The 21,609-nt window shown below is 37.3% G+C and overlaps 1 protein-coding gene across 2 annotated transcripts in view; it reads left to right on the forward strand.

The window, feature by feature from the left end:
• BCHE (butyrylcholinesterase) overlaps nucleotides 1-17,364 on the forward strand; it is a 55,032-nt gene extending 37,668 nt beyond the window's left edge. For both annotated transcript variants that reach the window (XM_065674645.1, XM_065674644.1), the window contains exons 3-4: nucleotides 7,324-7,490; nucleotides 14,260-17,364. In XM_065674645.1, the coding sequence (XP_065530717.1) occupies nucleotides 7,324-7,490; nucleotides 14,260-14,387 (295 nt within the window). In that variant the 3' untranslated portion in view covers nucleotides 14,388-17,364. The remainder of the gene's footprint in view (nucleotides 1-7,323; nucleotides 7,491-14,259) is intronic.
• The last annotated feature ends 4,245 nt before the right edge of the window (nucleotides 17,365-21,609 follow it).

Consider the following 21,609-nt stretch of genomic DNA (forward strand, 5'->3'; position numbering starts at 1 on the left):
AAGAATGGTCTGGTCATGTTTAACTTTACCAGTTGCTCAGGAAAGGACATTTTAACTCACTTTGAAGTTTCTGGTGACTCTTAGAATGGTGGGACTGCTGTTCCAGACCCTGTAGGATAATTACATCTCACCACATGCTACCAAGATAGTGGAGTCTGGGACAGTGGTTCCTGAAATAGCACCATGCTTTGCTGGAACATTTTCAAAGTGGAGGAGACCTACATGCAGGAGTGGCAGCGCAGGCCCAAGAAGTTAAACATAAACAGCCACAGTCTGAAGGGCTCATTAGCTTTGGCTTGGCAGACCTGGCTCACTATTACTCCTGTTACCAGAGCAAATCCCAATCCAGGAGCCAGGGATCTGAGGCACTGAGCTCCTACATGCGCTGCAAGCATATGTAAAGAACTAAGGCAGAACACTCTGGATCTAAATTGCTCAAATACTGCATTATTTATGACAAATACATCAAGACCTACTTTGTCAATCCTTTATATATAACAGGAATTCACAAATAAGTACCAAGACATGCACAAGCAAGAATAATTTCAACTTTATGGGTGCTTCATGAGGCTGCTTTGAGCAGAACGCAACAAGACAAAAAAAGAAGCAACAGCTTGTTGGTTCATTTCCTGAAACTGATATCGGTTGTAATAGTACATACCACAATAGTTTATAGTTTAAGACATTTAAACACACAACTTCTGTCACCAAACAGGAATCTGGAAGGAATATCCTGAGCTTTATTTAGCCTGTGAAGGTATAAGAAAGCTTAGCTCCAAATTCCTACTCCAATTTCTGCCAGTTAAAAAGCATGCCAGTTGGATCCTTCAGGTTTCTTCAGGGATCAGCAGAAGAAATAATATTTACCTATGATATAACTTGCAAAGTAGTTTCCTTTTGCTATGGCTCAGGGGCACTTTATAGTCACTAGACTATGAACTCATGTGTGATCTGAAAGCAAGAACTAAGCACAACAGAATATAATGAACTCATAAACAGCTACTTATGAAAAGTAATTTGAAGGATTGAAGTCTGCGACCTACTTCAGACTTGTAGTACTCAGTCACTCATTGCAGTACGTATCTGAGTAAGGCTCGAATGTCACAGAATTAGGACGAATGATCTTTGCATCTTATTAAGGAACAAGTAAATGAGAAAGGTTTAATTACTATAGATTTTCAGAAACTGGTTACTGTTTTCTCACAAGAATTAAATTCCAATAAAACAAACAATGAGGTAGAGGGGTGCTTGTTTGTTTTGTTTTTTAAGTTCCCCAGTTCTTAATAGTGCCACAGGAGCACAAGCCTGACACTTCGAGAATACTGATTCTGCAAGGCTACTTAGTTTATGAAACAGATAACAATGGATGCTTTCCAATTACCCAGCATTGCAGAGGCTGACAATACCCCTGTCTGAATTGTCACCTTTTGGTGTGGTAGTTTTTAGAGCTTGGTTATTATAAATGGCACCACTCACCCTTTTCACCTGATAGATTAGATAGCTGCTGTCTTTCCCATTAGTCTAAGAAGATAAAGACCTTAACAGAATATTAAAACAAACAAACAAAAAAATATAAGCGTGGCAGTGTATTTGTACAGAGGGTCCATCAGTTCAATAGATAGGATGGTTAGTGATTAGCTGATATTAAGTAATAATCTGAAGAACTGTCTCAAATGAAAACTAGCAAGATAACTTTTTATACAGGATCAGATATAAGGAGCACCAGGAGGGCTGAGGCAGCACAGGTGTGCTGAGGCAGCACAGGTGTGCCTGGCGCTCCTTGTCAGCTCACTTTCTAATTAGGAGTGACCTTCTGTCCAAGTGGAAAAGAGGGACAGCAAAAGTATGATTTCTTCCACTCTGGGGGGTATCGGGGGGTGGGGGTGGGTGGACAGAGAGAAGTTGAGGGGGGAAATGGGGAAGTTTGTCAATTTGGATTAGATAAATATATTTTGATCGGGTGTATTGTCTAGTGCCAGCATGATTAATGGTGTCTGCATGACACAACCGCTAATTAATAAAGCAATCGTAAAACCAAAATGAATTTTTAAGATAAAAATCCTGTGGCCTTTCCTGACAGCATATGATATCCCTGTTGTGACTCCTCTGAAGTCAACAGGATTGCTTATTGATTGAGGTATCAACAGGAGGGACTTGATCTTTGGCTGTACTGCAAAAAGGCTGGCATAGTACATCCCTTGGAGAAGCAAAGAGTTAGAGTTCAGAACTTTGACAGGCACCCATCAAGTGATGTTATTCAGGAGCCCTAACCGTCCTATCATTAAGCAAGCAGGCATGTTTACTTATGGTGTAGTGACAGCTTAGTCTGTGGTACTGGTTGTTAGTTTGGCATCTTTGTTTCTGTTGTAAACCACATAACTCTGCTTCCGACTCCTTACTCATCAACTGTTGATACTACAGCCAGTTGACGCCTTCTCATTCTTTTGTTCATTTTTCCCAAACCTTGGATTTCTCTGCCCTGTGCTATCTTTCACCTGGGAGAAAATGTATATAGGAGACAACACAACCAAAATTTACACTACCACTGAAAAAACAGTTAATTGCATACTTCAACAAGCGCAAACTCAAAGCATCTTAATTACATTCACTCTTATCAGATTTTATACCTGTGCTGGCCTGCTGCATGAGTGTTTGCAAAGCTGGACACCACACTGTGCTGTGGCAGCCTTTGCATGGCTGCTCTGAAGTGACCTGGGGTACAACTGCATGGGCTTCAGCAGCTCCCTTTGTTTGCAGTGTAGACACAAGCAGAACCATCCATCATTCCCAGAGCTACTCCTGGGGTGAAACATTTACTGCATGCTTCTTATTTGATGCTGAGCTGTTTCTGTAGTTCTTAAAGGTTTTGTAATGCAGCTGTAGAAAGCAAGCGAGAGACGGGGTTACTGCTGCTGTTGCATGTGTTCTAAGGCCATTCCTCCTCTCTGCTATGTTGTGCCCATGTTAACTAACACACTGTAAAACACCATCCTATGAAAAATAGCTGATTGCCAGTACTGCCTGTGAGCTGCAAGGAATCATGAAAGACAATAAAAAATATTCACATTTACTCTCCCCTTTAAACCAGCTGTTAAAAGAAAAAGAGGGCAAACTGGAAACAAACATCACTGTTTACTTCCTGTGTGAAGTCAATAAAGTCACACCTAAGAGGAGCAGGTCTCCATTTGATTTTAATTCTTACTGCATGGGGGAAACAGAGGGTACAGTGGCATTATCATAACTTTTCATTAATCTCAGTGGGCAACCTGTTCAGCTAATGGAACACACACCAGCAGAATGCCAGTCTGGTGATAACCCACAGGAGACACTGAAGAAGAAATTGCCTTACAGCATACTTGGTGTTTGGGGCTCGTAGGGTTGCTGCTATCCTGCTGAGAGAAGAAGGGAGGCAGGCTGTGCACAGAAAGGCCACCTTCCTGCCACTCTGCACAATGGGCAGGATAGGAAATCCTCTACTGAGTGAACCATAGGCAAACATGTTTGCTGATCTTTTCTCAGAGCAAGTCAGAGGGAAGCCAGCTGCATCTGAAGAGACAATTAAGAGCAATAACACACTGCTCAGGTGATATTAGTGCATGCTTCCTCTCAGGGAGCAATATCTCTATGAACAGCTTCAACCAGGCAGAACAAATATTTGTCTGTCTGGTGGAAGGGGCTACCAGGGACTGAAGCTAAAATTGTGTTTCAGCCTCTGAATCTCTTAGTGAGTTTGGGTTGGTATAATTCATCTGTTAGACAGCTAAAGTGATGCGGGTTTTGTTTTTCTTTTCCTCTAGAAAAACACACAGCATGTTAACCTCATCCATTTACAAGTAGAGCAGCTAAATAGGAACAAAGTGAAAGCTTAGGACAATCTGAACCGGCGTGGGGTACAATTAGCATTTACAACACTCATTAGGAAGGTAAATCCTAAAACAGCCTAAAACTATTTTCAGGAGACTTAGAAAAAGAACCTCTCTGTTAAGTGGTGATACCACAGAAGAGTGAAAACTATTCAGAGCTCACTCACAAATATAAAGTGGATAGGTTACAGGTACTTTATATCACGAATGCTTACCATAAAATGTTAGATCAATTACAATTTTGCGTATGTGTATGATAAACCATCTGTAAAAATAATGCTATATGAATATTGATAAATGTGCAGGGAACTAATATTGTTATTTGAGGTTATATTGATTATATTAAGAGAATGGTAATGTAGGTATGCTTATTATGATTAACAGAACTGTGTTCAGGTTGTTGCATTTTCCATCTGGACCAAATTAACTTTCTAAAGTTGTTGAAGATTAGCATTAAATATATCTAAATGATCAGTAAATAAGTTCCTCTAAAACTCTCTTCACTCCTATGTCAAATCTAGTATATGCACTATGAGTCTTGAGAATATAATGTTGTTGACAGTTATTGACATACATTACCCAAAGAGGGAAGAACCTGATCTTAGTGGGTAATACTAAGCAATTTCCACTGAGCATGAGATTAACTAAGGCTCGTGAACTTCAATGAGAGCATGTATATGTATAAAGGTCAAACATGAGAGCAGCTTTACCGGAGACTTAACCCACAAAGATAATCTGTTTTTCAAATTAATGAGAAAATAAGTTTGGCAGCCTAAAAGACATATCTTAATGAAACAATTAACTATAAATGAGCTGCTGTACCACTATCACAGAGTAGAGAGAGTTCAGCCTATACCTTTGGGGCATATGCAAAGAAAAAAAAAAAAAGCTGAAATAAGAAAACAAATCCTGTTTACACCAATGCTTAAACACAGGTGAGTTTTTTGTTATGGTTTAGTTTTGTTTGTTTTTTCTTGCCCTCTCTTCCATTTCTTCTCTGGGAACAATTCAAATAATTGTACTTCTTAATTGCCATAAGACTTACTCCTGCAAATATTAAAAAGCTAAGAGCTAGCTATTTTTTAAAAATTCAGTGAAAAAGCTCACATTTTCTCCAAACAAAATGAAGATTTTCCCTAACTAAAGGTGATTAATGTTTGGCAAGGCAGATGCACATGATAGAGTTCTGTCATGAAGTTTCATGTCCCAAGCCCTTTCAGGATGCATCTTCAGGCACCATTGACAGCACTGAGATGGGCAAAACTGGAATGCACTGAAGCAGAGATGACTGAGTAGCACCAGAAGATAAAAGAGCAGAGGTTTGAGGAATTGATAAAGATGACAAGATGGAGGCTTCCATAGAAATTGAGTTTTGTAGAAGCAAGTTCCTATATCTATCAGCAAAGAATGTTCATACAAACATAGAAGGACAGAGACAAGTTTGTGCAGTGTACTGAATTCCTTTCTGTTCATTAAGGATATTATTATAATTCTTTTATTTTTCCATATGAATATTATTAAGCTTTGAGTTTGGTGTAAAGAACAGGAAATTTTATAACTCACTGCAATTCTCATCATGAACTAATTAGTAAAATGTAATGAACAGTAATTGTGACAGAACAAGGTTATAGTTGTAAAAACTTCTTACCTGTTCAAAAGTATACTCCTGTGATCTCTATTTTGCTATAAATAGGAACTTCTTTTTAACTCAGGAAATAAATTTTCAGAAATGGAGCTAAGAAGGAAATTACTGGACATTTCTTTGAACAGTAAGCAGAGAGAATATCATAATCAGCAGGTTTGTGTATTTCAAAATGCTGTGTTCACCTGACAGTTCTTTCAATCATTTTTAGTAAAATACATCTGTAGCCATTGTGTAATCCCCCCACACCTGTAAATTATAATGTGGAATGTCATGATTTATTTCATAGCATAAAAGCTGTTAAATGAATACTGACAGCACCATTAGTGGTCTGATCTTGAACTGAAGTGCAAGTCAGCTCTGCTTAAGTCATAATTCTCATGAGCCACAGATAGATGTGCAGATAAAAAGGGTGCTATAGGTTAATCAGAGCTAAATTAGTAAAGAAAAATCAGTAAAGAAGTGAGCAATTCAGGAAATGACATGCTGAATCTCTTACTCTAATACCATTTCTGCAAGCAGCCAATTGCCAAAGACTCCAGAGTATTAAAACATAGGCTGAAAACTCGATTCATTCTGAATAAACTAAGAGATACAGGTATTACCTGAGCAGCTGAATCTGTTTCCACCTACATCCGGTACTTTATTCCCACTTCTGGCAAGCAGAACACAAGTGAGCTCCTCACACCCTGGACTCCTATCTGACCACTGCCTTTCGGAAGAGTCCAGGTGAAAAATAAAATAGAGATAACCAAATTAACATAGCTAATAGTGTTCTTAATTTATCCCACCAAGAATCATCAAATACTGTTGTTCTGCCCTAAACCCCAGATTCCTTGATATCAGCTTCTAGGGAAAAAAAAAATAGTTCTTCTGATTATACTGCAATAAGTTGTTTAATTTGTATTCTTAACCTCTTCTGAGCTAATGCTGATTTGTGACTGTTCGAAGTGTAAATCTACTACTTTTTTTTTTTCTGAAAATAATACTCTTTCTCATTTGTTCCCTAATGCTATGCTCCCCATTTTGCTGTTCTGCATACTTAAACCAGTCACTTTTTTCTTTCTAGTCATATAGATACTGTGTATAGTCCTCTATGGTGGTGAAAAATTGAATGCCTGTCTATAGAGCCTTATGAATTCTGTTGTATTGCAAATATTTATCACAACTATTTTAAAACTAACAGCTGTGATCCTTTAAACTGCAGAGCTTGCTTTGTAAAGGGCCAAGCACTCAGTACCTCTTCCCAGTTTCTAAAAGATTTGAGATTGTACTTGTTCGTCACTTGGCTAACAGGGATCAACATACTTCAAGGAGGAAGCTTCTTCTTAACGAGGAATAGTTTTCTCTCCCAATACAGCTCTCATCCAAAGTTTAGGCATTACATGTACCCTTACTTGCATGTTTATCTGAGTAATTTAGTCCAATCAATTTGTCTGTCTGAAGGGATAAGGAACATTCAAACAAACATAAACACTCAACCTCTCAGGCTGCTTGGTTGCTGTTTTTTTAAGTTATCTATAACAATTTACAGCTTCTGTGAGAAGAATTTGCCAAATGTGGTTTGTATATGGCTATTTATCAGCTTTATCCCCTTAACAAAACAGCCCAAAAGGGTAATCTAATTATTTTTTCAAATGAAGTTAAATCCAATTTACCTTCCTTTTTTTCCCATTACTTACAAAAGTAACTTCAGTAATTCTAAAGTAACATACTGGGGCTGAAATAAGTGTTAGATAAAAAAAACCACAAATAATGATTTACTGATGTGCTGAGGTAATTTGTTATTACAAATGAAATGTTTCTTTTCTCATTTAGAACTCCAAATGGGACCCTGATAAATGGAACGAGGTGGCCAGTCTTCACTAGTACTGAACAAAAATATTTGACATTAAATACTGACACTTCAGAGATACTGACAAAATTACATGCTCAAAAGTGTCGATTCTGGAATAATTTTTTCCCCAAAGTCCTGGAAATGACAGGTAAAAATACTTTTATATAACTTTCATACAAGGATCACTTGCTTGATATTAATATGATACTTGAGTTTAAATCTTTACATTCCCGTTTGTGAGTTCCATGAGGTGTTCAGATGTTGAACAAAACTGCCCATGCTGTGGTAAGGGGGTGCCATGTAACTTCCCTTATACTTCAGGCCAGGGGCTAACTACCCTGTAGCACCCTGATGTGTATTAGGGGCCAAGGCCCAGAACTTCAGCAGCATAGAGCTTCTCTGTTTCAAAATGCAGATGCAGCCACAATAGGAGACATTAAAGAGTGCTGCAGATAATCTGTCCTCAAACTATGAAGGGGTCTGGGCACTGACTGGGTCTGGATTCCTGAGATACTGTGTAAACTTCATGTATCTGAGGAAGGTTGTGAGCTGGGATGTTATATTGGGATATTATCTATTATTTATGGACTTATCATGAAACTAATATACAGAAGATATTAAGTACATGACTGCTGTAAAGAGAGAATTCTGTTCTACACCTCACGTGAGAGCGCACTGTGTTCTATTTCTAGAGTGTCAACCATTGATGACATCCAGAGACTTCAGGATTTGCCTGTGCAAAACAGAACTGATTTGTGCCTGACCTTGTACACAATAAATTGATGAGATTCTGCTACATAAAAATATATAACCTGCTCTTTCAAACTTTAAGCTCAGTTGAAGACAAAAGTCTCAGATTTTCTTTAGGAGCCCGATGCCACTGTTTTTGCAAAGCCCAGCAAACAGACCAAGCCTCTGTGCTTCTGTACTTCAAAAGGAATTGGTTTCATAAAGTCATTTTGCAGCTCTGGAACAGCATTCTGCTGTTTGACTGGGGGGTAGCAAAGGAAAATCTCATTTCAAAAATAAGATACACTTTTTAAATGCTAATCAGTAATTTACAAGCTTTCTGTAAGATTCAGTTTGAATATTAGTCTTAAAATATATAAACTTTCATGTTGCAAAGATGATTATTTCTGAAATAATTTATTCCTTTCTGATTTGAGACTATAACTGTATTATGGCACAACTTTATCACCTTTCAACTCAATAAATGTTTTTCAATTAAATCAAGAGAAGCAAAATCAGTAGGTAAAATAAATAATTTATAAAGCATACCCAGTGATTTTAAAACCACAATATACCAAATTATGGATGGATTTTAGGGAGATTTCAAAAATTCTGACAAGCCCTTTATGCTGAGCCAGGAGAACTGGAATATGTTACGTATTTCTTTGACCTGTCTATGAACCCCCACTGATTAACATGCATCATACAAATGGACTGTGCATATCCAAATGCTCTGTGGTGGAACACAGAGAGCACATCACCAGACATAGCTGAACACATCTTGGCAGGTCTGCAGAGTTGCTTTACATGGTTCTGTGGTGCAAACGATGACAAAGCAACACTCTGAATCTGCCAGGAGACAAATACATCACTTTGCCAGATTCAGTAATTTACCACATAAATTTACATAATTTAATTAAAAGTAATTCCTGAGTGTATTTTTAGCAAAAGGAAAGAATCATCATGCCTGGATCCTACACACAAAAGTGAGACAAGAATATTGTCCAGAAGTAGAGCTGCTTTGTCATGTATCTACATCTGTCAGTCCTTGAAATATTGTAACAAGAAATACTATCTATTTATGTTCCGTACACAATCTTACCCAATTCTAACAACAAAACCTTTAAGATTCCACTTACAATAATGATATAATACTTTATATTGTAATAATTCTCTTCATGGAAACATTATTTTGCATTTCCTATCTCCTTTTATGCCCAAAGGACAGCTCATGCTGTATGTATTTCCTAGTTTTGTGAGGTTCTGTCTTTTCCGTTGCTTCTCACATTGAAATGTTCTTAGAAAAAGAAGGTCGCTTTAACATGATATAAGATGACAGAGAACAAGAAGTAAGGAAAACTTATGCTATCATTATTGCAAGTAGGGTTCAGATAGACAAAGTGGAATTTTATCAGGTAGAACCTGAAGAAGACAATCAAACCAACTTACTTTGGAGAAACTGCAAGGGAATTTCTCGTGCCAAGTGGTCAGAATTTGGCATGAATGTGCTTGCTAACAGACCACACATTTATCTGCTGATCCTTTCCTAGAACAAGCCTTGCTACACCCTTGAGGTCTTCTTGGCACGTAATGGCCAGCTTCAAATGTGTTCAGCATCTGAGCAAACCTGTTACCATGACAGAGTAAGACAAGTTCTTTGACGCATTTAAATATATGAAAGAGAGAAAATATTTAGTCCCTGCCGCCTTTATGGTTGGATATTTTTCACTTTCCTTAAGCAATCAAATCAGATATGTTAAAAAAAATGTCACGATTATGGATTGAGAAAACTAATAAGAAAAAAAAAAAAAGAGCCTTACATATTAATGCAATAGTACCAACCATTATATAAAGAACTGTCCTTCATATTTCTAGAGTACTTTGTATGAATTTAGGAGATTTCTCAATATCTTCTCCTTTAATTTCAATACATAAAAGTATAACTGAAGACAAGTCAAAATTTGTGGATCTATGTCCAGCTTGACAGGTAGTCTGGACCTAGACATGCCTTATGTGGGCTCCCAGTTGCAATTGGATGCAATTTCTATACAGATTTCAACCTTATTGCAGAGGCACCAAGAATACCCTCTGTTCCTACTCACCACAAGACAAGCCAGGAGCATTTGTAATTTAATGTTTCATTAGAGGGCATGAGCACTGAGGCAATCACTAGAACTTCTCTAATGACTGCTTCTTAAAGAAACACACAGAGGGACAGTAAACAGTAAGTGGCTCTTAAGTAGCTTTTAAAGCAATCATATGTTAATTATAAAATCATCTATATTAGATTCTACCTCCTTAACACAATTTTTAATGCATATAGAGCCCTAACTATTTATATATGCCTGTTTCCTCTTGATTATAGAAAGCTGCATGCAGCCAACCTTTCCATTTATCGTTCCATTACTATTTTTGTGTGCCTAATAAAATAGAAAAATATGTACCACAGGTATTTGATATTACTGTATCATAGAATGGTTTGAGTAGAAGGGACCTGAAAGATCATCTAGTTCCAAACACCCTGCCATGGGCAGAGACGACTTCTACTACAGCAGGTTGCTCAAACTGCCCTAAAAAGATTTTGAATGTGGAGGCAGAGAAAAGTTCAGCCTTTGAACTTTTCAACCAATGAACAACAAAAATATATATTTACTATGGTACTCCAAACAGTACCTGGATTCTGTAGAGCTAAACACTAGGGTAGTAAGAATATTAAAAATTTGACTGTTTAGAAAATTCACCATCAGATTTAGTTTTCAACTTCCAGAGAGCTAGATGCTACACTTAGTGTGCATCCAGAGAAGTGAATGAGTCAAAAGTAACCTCACCCATATTACCACACCTACTGACAAAGATTTTACTAAGTACACCTATGGACAATAAGCTATGTACCTTAACCTGATTTCTTTCTAACTCCAGTACCTTCTATCATGGCTCATAGGAAAGATAGCAGCCCTTACAACATTTTATCTCCCTGAGAGCTCTATTGTTTTTTTGAAGAATAAAAGAAATAAAACTTTAAAAACCTTAAGTCCTTAAAAATATGTATGAAATACATATGTTGTGGTTAAAAAAAAAAAAAACCAAAACAGCCTTGTATTCTGAGTGTGTGATTAAAGAACACTGAATAGAGATAATGAAGTAGAGATACTATTTGTTTTCTTCTTTCTGAACATTTGTGTAGAAACTATCACCATGAGAATCTACAGCATAAACTTTTATCATTAACCAGACTAATGAATCAAGAAGTTTGCAGGTACCCATATTTATGGGCTGCTGAAGACATAAAAATTAATTCTAACTTGTCATCCCTTATTAATTTTGCTATATCATAACAGCTATATGGCCTTTGTCCCAATCTTAATATTAATACACAAAAATACATTTAAGATTAGCACTTTATTGGCACATCTAGGAGTTTGGCAAATGATGTATGGAGATAAATTTAACTTTGCTACAACGCTATTATAAAGTAAAGGCTGTATGCCTGTGTAGAAATAAAAGAAATGCCAGCTGTCTGCGATGACACTGCCAAAGAATAAAAAAAAAAACAACTTTCATTTTTTGGTCTGTTAAACTGGGACCTTTCTGAGGACTGAGGTATGATTCATTGCCTCCTGAAATATCTCCTTTTCTCCTTGAAAACTTCACTGGACTTTGCGTTAGGCTAATCAGTATTAGTGTAAAGTCTGGGATTGCCTAAATGACTGCATATAGCAAAACAATCTCACTGTATTATTATCTGACTTCCATAGTGCTGCAGCACATTGTAGTAATTCAGTCCTCCAAGCACTTTAATTATTGGTCAAGTTGAACCCTCTAATCCTGTGGTGTTATTTTTTCAGTGGGTTTTTTTTTTTTTTTTTGGCCTTCCAGCTGTCAGATCATCCAAGTCATGGGTGGTTGCTTCAGAGATTAATGATATTGCTGATAATGGGATGCTTTGACTTGTGACTTCAATTTGGATCTTATCACTGAAAAAAGCAAACAAATGGGAATCCAAGTTCTTCTTTCAGTGTTTTACTTCCCCTTTTGTCTTTTAGATTCATAATGGTGGCTACTCCAAATTATTTGTTGTCTGCTTTCTCTAGCTAACTTGCTTCCTCACCGTGATCTTTCAGAGGCACCAAAATGCCTTATAAGTTATACTCTTGAACACTGATTTTTAATTGAAGATGTGTGTATGTTAGAAGTATTTCAGTTTCTAAAGTCATTGGGCAGACTTCAAACACATCTAAACCTGAAAAATTAAAGGAGGAACAAGGGTTTTTACTTCATAAGTAGAGCCATTGTCTGGATAAATAAAACTGCATACCCATAATCAAGAATAAGACAAGAAATACGGCTGAGGCATTTTTCTCCAAGTAACACTAGTACTGGTTCATACACTAAAATACCCATCTGTTTGACATATGTGGAAAATCTGTCTTTACCAGAGACCCTAGCTACATTTTTAAATTTAGAAACATGCAAAGGCAAGTTCTTAAGAGTTGGGAAAGTAATATGTTGTGCATGTCTTCTCCCCATAGTGCGGGGAGTCATACCTGCATAGCTTACTGATCAAAATGTGGTTTCATTGTTACCAGCATTTACAAATCCTCTTAATTCTTTTTTCTTCAGACTGCAATTATAATTAAAAATTATTGGAACTTTTCTTCAATCACCAATGTAACCAGGCTTATTTACATCTTTGAACTGAGGGAGAGGAGTGTGGTTTATTTTTAAATATTTTTTTCCTATATTTGTTCTTCACAATTTCCCTTTTGACTACAAGGAGTAGCATTAAAACTCCACAAGAAAAAACTATCTTGGTTTTATTTCTGGTCTCACTGAAACGAAGGAGCAATGTAAATCTCATTTCAAAGTCTCATTACATTTCCATCTGGATTTCCAGACCAAAAAGGTTTGCAAATGTTGAGCTAAAGTGCAAATAAGCAACCAAAATACTGGATGCTTCTCCAAACTTAATCTCTGAATCTGCTAACTCTCTTTCCAGAATATTTTGACATCTGATGTGCAAAACACAAAAATATTTCATTTTCACGTAACCAGTTAAACTTGCCGTGCTGGCAGATCATAAAAAAGGGTGTATTTATGGAGGAAAAGGGCCTATGCTCTACTGCAGCAGAAGAACATAAAGTCAAAAAAGCATAAAGAAACCATGGAATTTTTATCTCATGAACACAATTACCAAGTTTTTTTTGGAAATGAGCTATGTCAATATGGGAGACTGAGATAATTAGGTCCAGAGTGAATAAAGCATTCACAGATCATAAATGGTTTCCAAACATTTCCTTAAAGTCTACAGCTGATCTAAAATAATAAGCCACAGTACGTGATAGATCCTACATACATTATCTTTCCTTTAGTTGTTGTATGGATTGTTCCTGCAAGGTCACTGCATTTAGCGTTAATTATTTTTTGGGACTGGAGGAAGTGATCCCTGTCCATAAAATAGCTTGTACAATGATATATTTTTATTACTCTTCTCATTCTCACACTCTGCCCTGATGCCTATAACAAATTTGGCAATAAATATTGCCTTGGGACACAGGATTAGTTGGCAAACATTTTATAGGCTAGAATGAAAAAGAGAAGATGGTTCCATGTTGACATAGTTCACATTTTACAGTATCTGTCTCCAAACTTCTGCCACTTTACTCTTGAAACTTGCAGATTTATGCCACAGTAGGGTGAAATCGTGGTCATCCGTTGGATGAAATCCATTAAAACTAACAGCAATACTGTTGTTTTCTTGAACAAATCTGTGATTTCACTGTATCTTTACAAATACCTATCTCTTGGTTGCATAACATAGTCTTAGGGATATGCCAGTTTCACTGTAGGCTGTGCTGAGTCAAAGTAATATTTGGAGGATTAAAAAAAAAAAAAGAGAGATGGTTTTGAAATTATAACTTTGATGGACAAAAGTATTATCCAAAAGCAACAAGGCTATACATAAGCATATTTATATATCCTCCGGTGTGTCAGAATAACATCCTTCATTCCTGATGCAAAGACCAAGTGTTAATCACAGAGTTTTCAGTCATTCCAGGTTTAAGAAATGAGACAAAACACCACCCCACAATGTATCTGGAGCAAATGACACTGATAATCAAAATTATTTTTCAATTAGCATATAAAGAGATTCAAATTTAGATTAATGTAACCCATTTCATGTTTTACAGGAAATACTGATGAAGCAGAACGAGAGTGGAAAGCAGGATTCCATCGCTGGAACAATTACATGTCAGACTGGAAAAATCAATTTAATGATTACACTAGCAAGAAGGAGAGATGTGCAGGCTCTAATTAATATGTTTACCCTTTCCAGTATGTCCATATTACTGTTCATCAGGGAAATATACAAGTATCTTTCTAACACATCTAGCATTAAGTATTTTCTGTAGATTAAGAAAGTGTTATGAACATAATTTTGATTCTCCAGGTATTTCATTTATATTTTACCTCATATCTCAATAAACAATATAAGGCATCCACACATCACTGGGTTAAATGGGATCATAGAGATTAAAGTCTGAAGATTAATGATTTACATATTATAAACACTAGCTGCTTAAATCCACACTTGAAATAAACAATGTAATCTGTTATTGAAAAAACATAATTTTTAAACAGAAATAGCATTGTTTTACAGTACTGGCATGCAAAACACAATCAGTTTTGATCTTTAACTGCAATGCCACAGCACTTAAAACCTGCTTCAGACATAATTTAATTGACATAAACATAAAAATATCATAACTTTGCTGGATACACCAAATGATATTTTCTTATTAGACCAAAAAGTTTTAAAACTGCTGTTAAAGGCTGAATAATTGCTTCTTTATGGACAAATCTGCAGGACAAAACCATAGTAGGAGAATATTCAAACTGTGTATTGAAGGCCTAAATCATCGTATCTCTGTGTGCAAGTGCAATGGTGGAACAAGCCAGAAAAACTGATGCCTCTGCTTCTGCTATCCTCATTTTTCAAAGAGTAAAGAGCTACAGATTCACAAAGTAATGAACTCACTGCTTTCCCTGCTCATGCACCCACTGTCTTCAACTGGTAAACATCCCTACTATGGACGTAAGCTCTAATTACGGGTTTTGCTTTTTTTCGGGGGGTCCACTGATTTGTCTCCCAGTCACAGGACGGTCTGACATTTATTGGAGCATGACAGACAAGTTTTCATACCTGAAAAGCAGCACCAATCTGCGTGTCAACAGGTTCATCAGAAATCAGCCATGAAAGCCCTCCTCAGCTGCCAGCTCTCTGCAGGAGAGTGAAACAAAGCCCTTGATCCCCTTCAGGAAGGCTGGGAAAGATACCACTGCAGACGGACATTGTGAACTTGGTGGGAAGGACCTAGCTCCTCAATATGGTCAACTAAGCTCTAGCTGCCATGCAAGTAGGCTTCTCCTGGACCACCTTCTACCTACTTGAGGTGAACTTCTTAGAGGCTTCTAAAAAAAACCCAACAAAAAACAACAAACAAAAAAACCCCAAACCAACAGAAACAAAACAAAACCACTCCTCCCCCTCCCCCCCCAAAAAAGGCAAAACCAATCCCCCTGCCCACACACACAAAAAACAAAACAAAACCAAGCCAAAACAGAACAAAAAAAAAAAAAACCCAAACAAACAAAACCACCAAACCTGTGGATAATTTGCCTTCTTATTTCTGGATAGGGTTGGAAGTTGTATACCTGAATAATACCTTATTTGGGTGGTTTTCACTGGCCCAACTGGGAAGAAGAAATGCCAAAAAACCTGATAAACATAAGGAGTACACAAAAGCAACAACCCATCTCATAAATAAATTATCCTGGAGATTTCTGTAAATGTAATAGCATTTCAGTGCATCTATTTTCTGTTCTAGCAATTGAATGCTCTTGCAAAATTCCTTCTCTGAGTATCCTGAGGAGATCTAGATAATGAACAGGGAGTTTTCTCTTTCTGGCAATCAGTTTGACCAGAGTTTGACCTTACACTGAAAAGGCTTATTTTTGTAGAACGGCCCAACACTGAAAGACATGATGGTTTATCAACCTTTCAGTTATTTCTAAGATAATACAATTATTTCCTGACTAAATTATGGAAAATCACCTTCAGCACAGTATTTCCAAAACTTCAATCAAACCAGCACAGTCAAAAAACCTGGTTATTTTTGAGCAAGTTGATTAAAACTTGAAGTTATCTGGGATTAAAAAGCCCTTTATACACAGTACTTTATGCTTATACCACAGCTAATTAGCTCATTATGTACATTAACACAGTTACTACTATTAATAGTTGCATTGAGAGCTGTGTCAGTCTACAGTGTATTGGGTATTTATCAAATATTCTTCATGCAAGTGATGAGCTACTGAGAAAAACACAGAAGGATGAACTTTCTGTCCTTCACTGAGCCAGTCCTGCCACTCACTATTTCATTTATATGGTGTGCTTCATAGACGTGACGGGTGCTGATCTGACACAGTGAGCCTTGACAGCACCGGCATCACCTAAGTACGTATATATTTTTCTTAGCTGTATTTCACTATCTGTCTAATCGGGTTAATCAATGGGAAGGAAAAAAATCTGATAATTAAAATGCACAAATATGCTTTTGGAAGGGTTGGTTGCAAAGCAGTTTATTTTGCTAGGAAGGTGTCCTTTGTATGTGCTGTGAGCAAGGCTTGATACAGTTTATTTGGAGACTATTATCCTTTCCACAGTATGCATACCATGCTTGTGACGTTTTCAGGAAGGAGGGAAGAGGAAAGGAAAGCAGAATAAAAGAAATATTAAACCACTTTTTGAAGTGTGGTTTTACTGATTTTCATTAATGAATTGCTAGTTTTATATTTTTTTTATATGCTGGAAAATAATGTCTCCATTTATCATTCATATGAAGTCAATATATCATGTACTCATATCCCACACTTATGCAAAATAGGAAAGCCTTAAGTACTTGTATATAAGTGGTTAAGATAACGAAGGGTGAAAAAAGACCAGTAGTTTCAAACTAAAAGTCAAGCAAACTTATACGGGAAATTGCTTGAGGATACAGTGTTATTACTTATACACAGAGGGATATCTCATGCAGACCTCACTGAAAATGTACTATTGTAAATTAATGTTTTATTTTTACTAAAAAGAGGTAAGAAACCAAGGTTCCTCTATGAAAACAGAGAAAATGTGTCGATTCTTTCTTACCGTTCTTGATAACAAAAGCAAGAATTCTGAATTTAGTCCCAGAGTTGCTGAAAGATTATAATAAAATGAACTGCAGTGCCAACAAAAATGTGTGAAATACCATCTTTGATCCTGTTGGAGTATCAACAACTGAAGAAGTTGGGAAGTTCAAGGTACCTGGTCTGGCCCTAGGGCTGGTCTGCATAACTGAACCAGCCAACGTTGAAGCTTCCTGGCTCTGAACAGGGACCTTCTGACCCCAAAAGTTCTCTCTAGCACAACTAAGACGCATACACACACACACCCTCCAAGGTTTTCAGGCTTCCTCCCACTTGCAGACTTTACACTCATAGCTTGGATTTTTGGAACAAGTGCTCAGCCCTTGCTATACTAAGCCCTGGCCATCTCTCTAGGTTTATCATATTGATAAAGCCAGATATCTGTTTAAGTGAAAGCCTGATTTTTTGGCCTTTTTTGGTCACTAGAGACTTAGGTTATTTATAGAGCAGAGATTACTTTTGTATACACACATAGATATATGTGCCCAGTTTATATCTTCAGAAATAGACAACTCATATGCCAGGAGTGGAGGCAAACCTCCTCACAGTTGGAGAGGTATCTTTTCAACACTGGGACTACAAGTCCTTTTTTATTATTATTATTAAGTAGAATGTTATTAAGTAGAACATTGGAGAGAAAATTATGTTAGATTATGGAAAAAATGATAAAACTGTCTGAAAAACATATATATTTCATGACGTATAAGCTTAATATAACCTCTGTAGATCTCACTAATGTTCCTATTACAACAGCTCATCAGCAAGTAATTTGGCCCATTGCCATATCCAGATATCACATAGATTAATCTGAGCATAACATTATCAGTAGTGATATATATATATATATATCAGTCAACATCATAACATTGTCTTCTCAGGCTTGGTTATGGTTCATGCATTTCTACTGGTTCAGCATCAGTTCTGCAACATCAGTAGCAGCTATTTAGAGGGACATAATAAATGTCACCATACTTCAGTTACACCTGCAGCATATCCAGCTAGTTAAGAGCAGCCTGTGCTGCCACGGCCAAATGCCAGCCTGCCCGTCTGTCCAGAGGACTCTTGCCCTTCCTTCCCCTCCAACTGCTTGGAGGTGAGGAGGGAGGGAAATAAGCAAAACAAAACAACCAAAAAGAGCACCCATCAAAATATTGAGGGCAATGGGGGTTGGGAGGGCACAGGAGGACAGGAAGGGGAAAACAAGAAGAAGAAAAAAAAAAACAACACACACACAAAACCAAAATTAAACAAAACAAAAAAAAACAAAACAAACAAACAAACAAACAAAATTAAAAAAACCCAAACCAAACCAATCAAACCAAAACAAAAAAACACAAGGGGAAGGAAAAAAAATTACAACAAGACCAACCCAAAACAAACAAAAAAACCCCACCAATAAACCCAGGCAAGGAAACAAACTAGAGTGTGGGGGAATAAAAAGTAAAAAAAAATCAAGGGGGGAAAAACCGCATACAAGCACTTTTGACCCAGAATGATCAGTAGTTGAAGGGCTCAGTACTGTACACAGAGGTGCTAAGTATCCCAGTGTCTCTGTTCCAGTAACTCCAGCCAACAAAACCTCCCACTGAATTTGAAAATAAGATTAGGAATTTGACAGTGATTCAGAATATGGGGTGAAGAATGAGACCAGCAGGTTTGGCACAGGCTTGAGGGCTGCTGTGGAAAGTACTGGTGCCAGCTGACTACTTTCTCACTGTCTTTTCTCTTCCAATCCATGGAACTACGGGCATTTGCCAAAAACTCTGAGTGTGCTTGGCTAGCCAGAGAGTCTAAACCCGAGCACCTGTGTAACAAATATGTGCAGCTATATATGCTCACCACAGCTGACCCATCTGTGATACATGCCACATATCTGTTGGTTTACTCTAGGTGGATGAGATCAAAAATCCATTAGATTAAAAAAACCAAACCAAAACCAAAACAACAAAAAACCCCAATAGAAAACAAACCAACCAAATCTAACAAAACAAGAGACATAAATACTGGTAATTCAGGCAACCCTATCCTGGGCTGCACCAAAAGGAGCATGACCAGCAGGTCAAAGGAGGTGATCCTGCCCCTCTACTCTGCTCTTGTGAGACCCCACCTCGAGTATTGTGTGCAGTTCTGGTGTCCTCAACATAAAAAGGACATGGAACTGTTGGAACAAGTCCAGAGGAGGGCCACGAGGATGATCAGGGGAGTGGAGCAGCTCCCGTACGAAGACAGGCTGAGAAAGTTGGGGCTGTTCAGCCTGGAGAAGAGAAGGCTGCATGGGGACCTAATAGCAGCCTTCCAGTACCCGAAGGGGGCCTATAGGGATGCTGGGGAGGGACACTTAATTGGAGACTGTAGTGATAGGACAAGGGGTAATGGGTTAAAACTTAAACAGGGGAAGTTTCGATTGGATATAAGGAAGAAATTCTTTACTGTAAGGGGCAGTGAGGCACTGGATGGGTAGCCCAGGGAGTTTGCGAATGCTCCATCTCTGGCAGTGTTCAAGGCCAGGTTGGATAAAGCCCCGGGTGGTATGGTTTAGTGTGAGATGTCCCTGCCCATGGCAGGGGGGTTGGAACTAGATGATCTTAAGGTCCTTTTCAACCCTAACTATTCTATGATTCTATGATTCTCATTGCTGTTTTTATTTGTCCTCATCTGTCTAAGATTCTAGGTGGGTTTTTCATTGTTAGATGATTGCTGCTGTATAAGCATGAGGAAATTTACAACAGATCTCTAGCAAAACAGAAAATTTTTAGCTATTTGAACACTTCATCTTTTGGATCTACATGAGGTTATTTGGCAACTGTGTACATACAGTTAATATTCAAAAACCTTGACTCAGTTCTGTAAGTTGAGAGCACCACTGCTTTAGAATGATATCTCAGAGAATATGCATCTATGCACAGATAAATAGTTTCAACACCAACTGCCAACATTATGTTTCCAACGCTTGCCAGCAGCATGGAGATGGAGGCTTATGTTATTGACTTGTATATTCAAAGTGTATCTTTTTAGTCTTTACAAGAATAAAATGACCACAGGACTTTCTGACATAAATCAACGTCTCAGACATATTAGTCATTCACAGTTAAAAGTTCAAAAGCTTTTACTCAGATTTCAGTTATTTCAGGACCAAATTTTATGAACAAACATAATTAGCTATTCTGAAATGCTTCATAAGACAAGATAATTCCTTCCTGACCCCTGCTGAAATCTTGAAGCATAAATGCTGATTATCTTGTTTTAGCACTTAAACCTTCCAGCATTTTGTTGATAAACTAGATTAGTTGCACTCATAAAAACTTTAATTCATAGGCTTAATGACTATAAAGCAGTGATGTGAATCTACAATTAGCATAGGTGTGAATTTTTGAGAGGCTTTTAATTGGCTTGCAGGTGAGATTAAATAAGGCTTCTAGAGATGTTGCAAGCAGAAGTGTTGGATTGGGTGGTGTTTAGTCACATAACGATTTCAGTTAGTTTGGGGAGAATTGGGAGGAATAATGAAGCTTAATTCCAGCACAGGGCCTGTTACACAAAAGTGAATGATGAAAAAAGTTTCCTTCTTGATAGCATCACAGAAGCTTGAAGAATTTACAGAGGGGGAGGTAGTCTCTTTGGGGATTTACTGAATCTCGTTACTACATATATCACTCTTTTTAAAAACATGGTCATTTTTGTCAGGGATCTGGAGGTAGTCAGGAAATTACTGTTGTTTTAAAATGGAAAAGTGTCTAGTACTTCCAAATCCACATATTTGACTGGAAAAGAACACCAGCTTTTGGTCTTTTTAATTCTGTTCCATTTTAATTTATGCCATGGTTGCAGGAGCTAATGTTTTAGACACTATTAATAGAGCAATGTTCAAATGGCATAGGTGGTTCTCGCAGTTTGGGATCGCTGTGGTTAATTTCTTTGATTTATAAAGTATTTATAAGTCCTCAGCTCTACTGAGTAGTGGTAAAAGTGCGTAGGCAGAAAGCAGTTATCCCCACACCTCAGTCTTCCAAATTAAATTCACTCTTGTATCATGTCTAATAACTGCAGGGTACCTCATCATCCCCTCTCTATTACAGAGCAGTGTAACACCATTTCTTTCAAAATAGATATATTTCAACTGAGTTTCTAAACTGATCTTATTTTATAATCTCACATGTGATACAATTAGGGTATTAACAGAAAAATCAGCAAAAGATGTGACTGATCGTTTATGAAGAGTTGTTTAGAAAGTAATTCACAAGGAATTTTAGAACTGTGAGAACCAGCTGCAATTATACATCCAAAGTGATGCTTCT

Source organism: Lathamus discolor, chromosome 3 (genome assembly GCF_037157495.1).
Source record: "Lathamus discolor isolate bLatDis1 chromosome 3, bLatDis1.hap1, whole genome shotgun sequence".
Classification (NCBI taxonomy): Eukaryota; Metazoa; Chordata; class Aves; order Psittaciformes; family Psittacidae; genus Lathamus; species Lathamus discolor.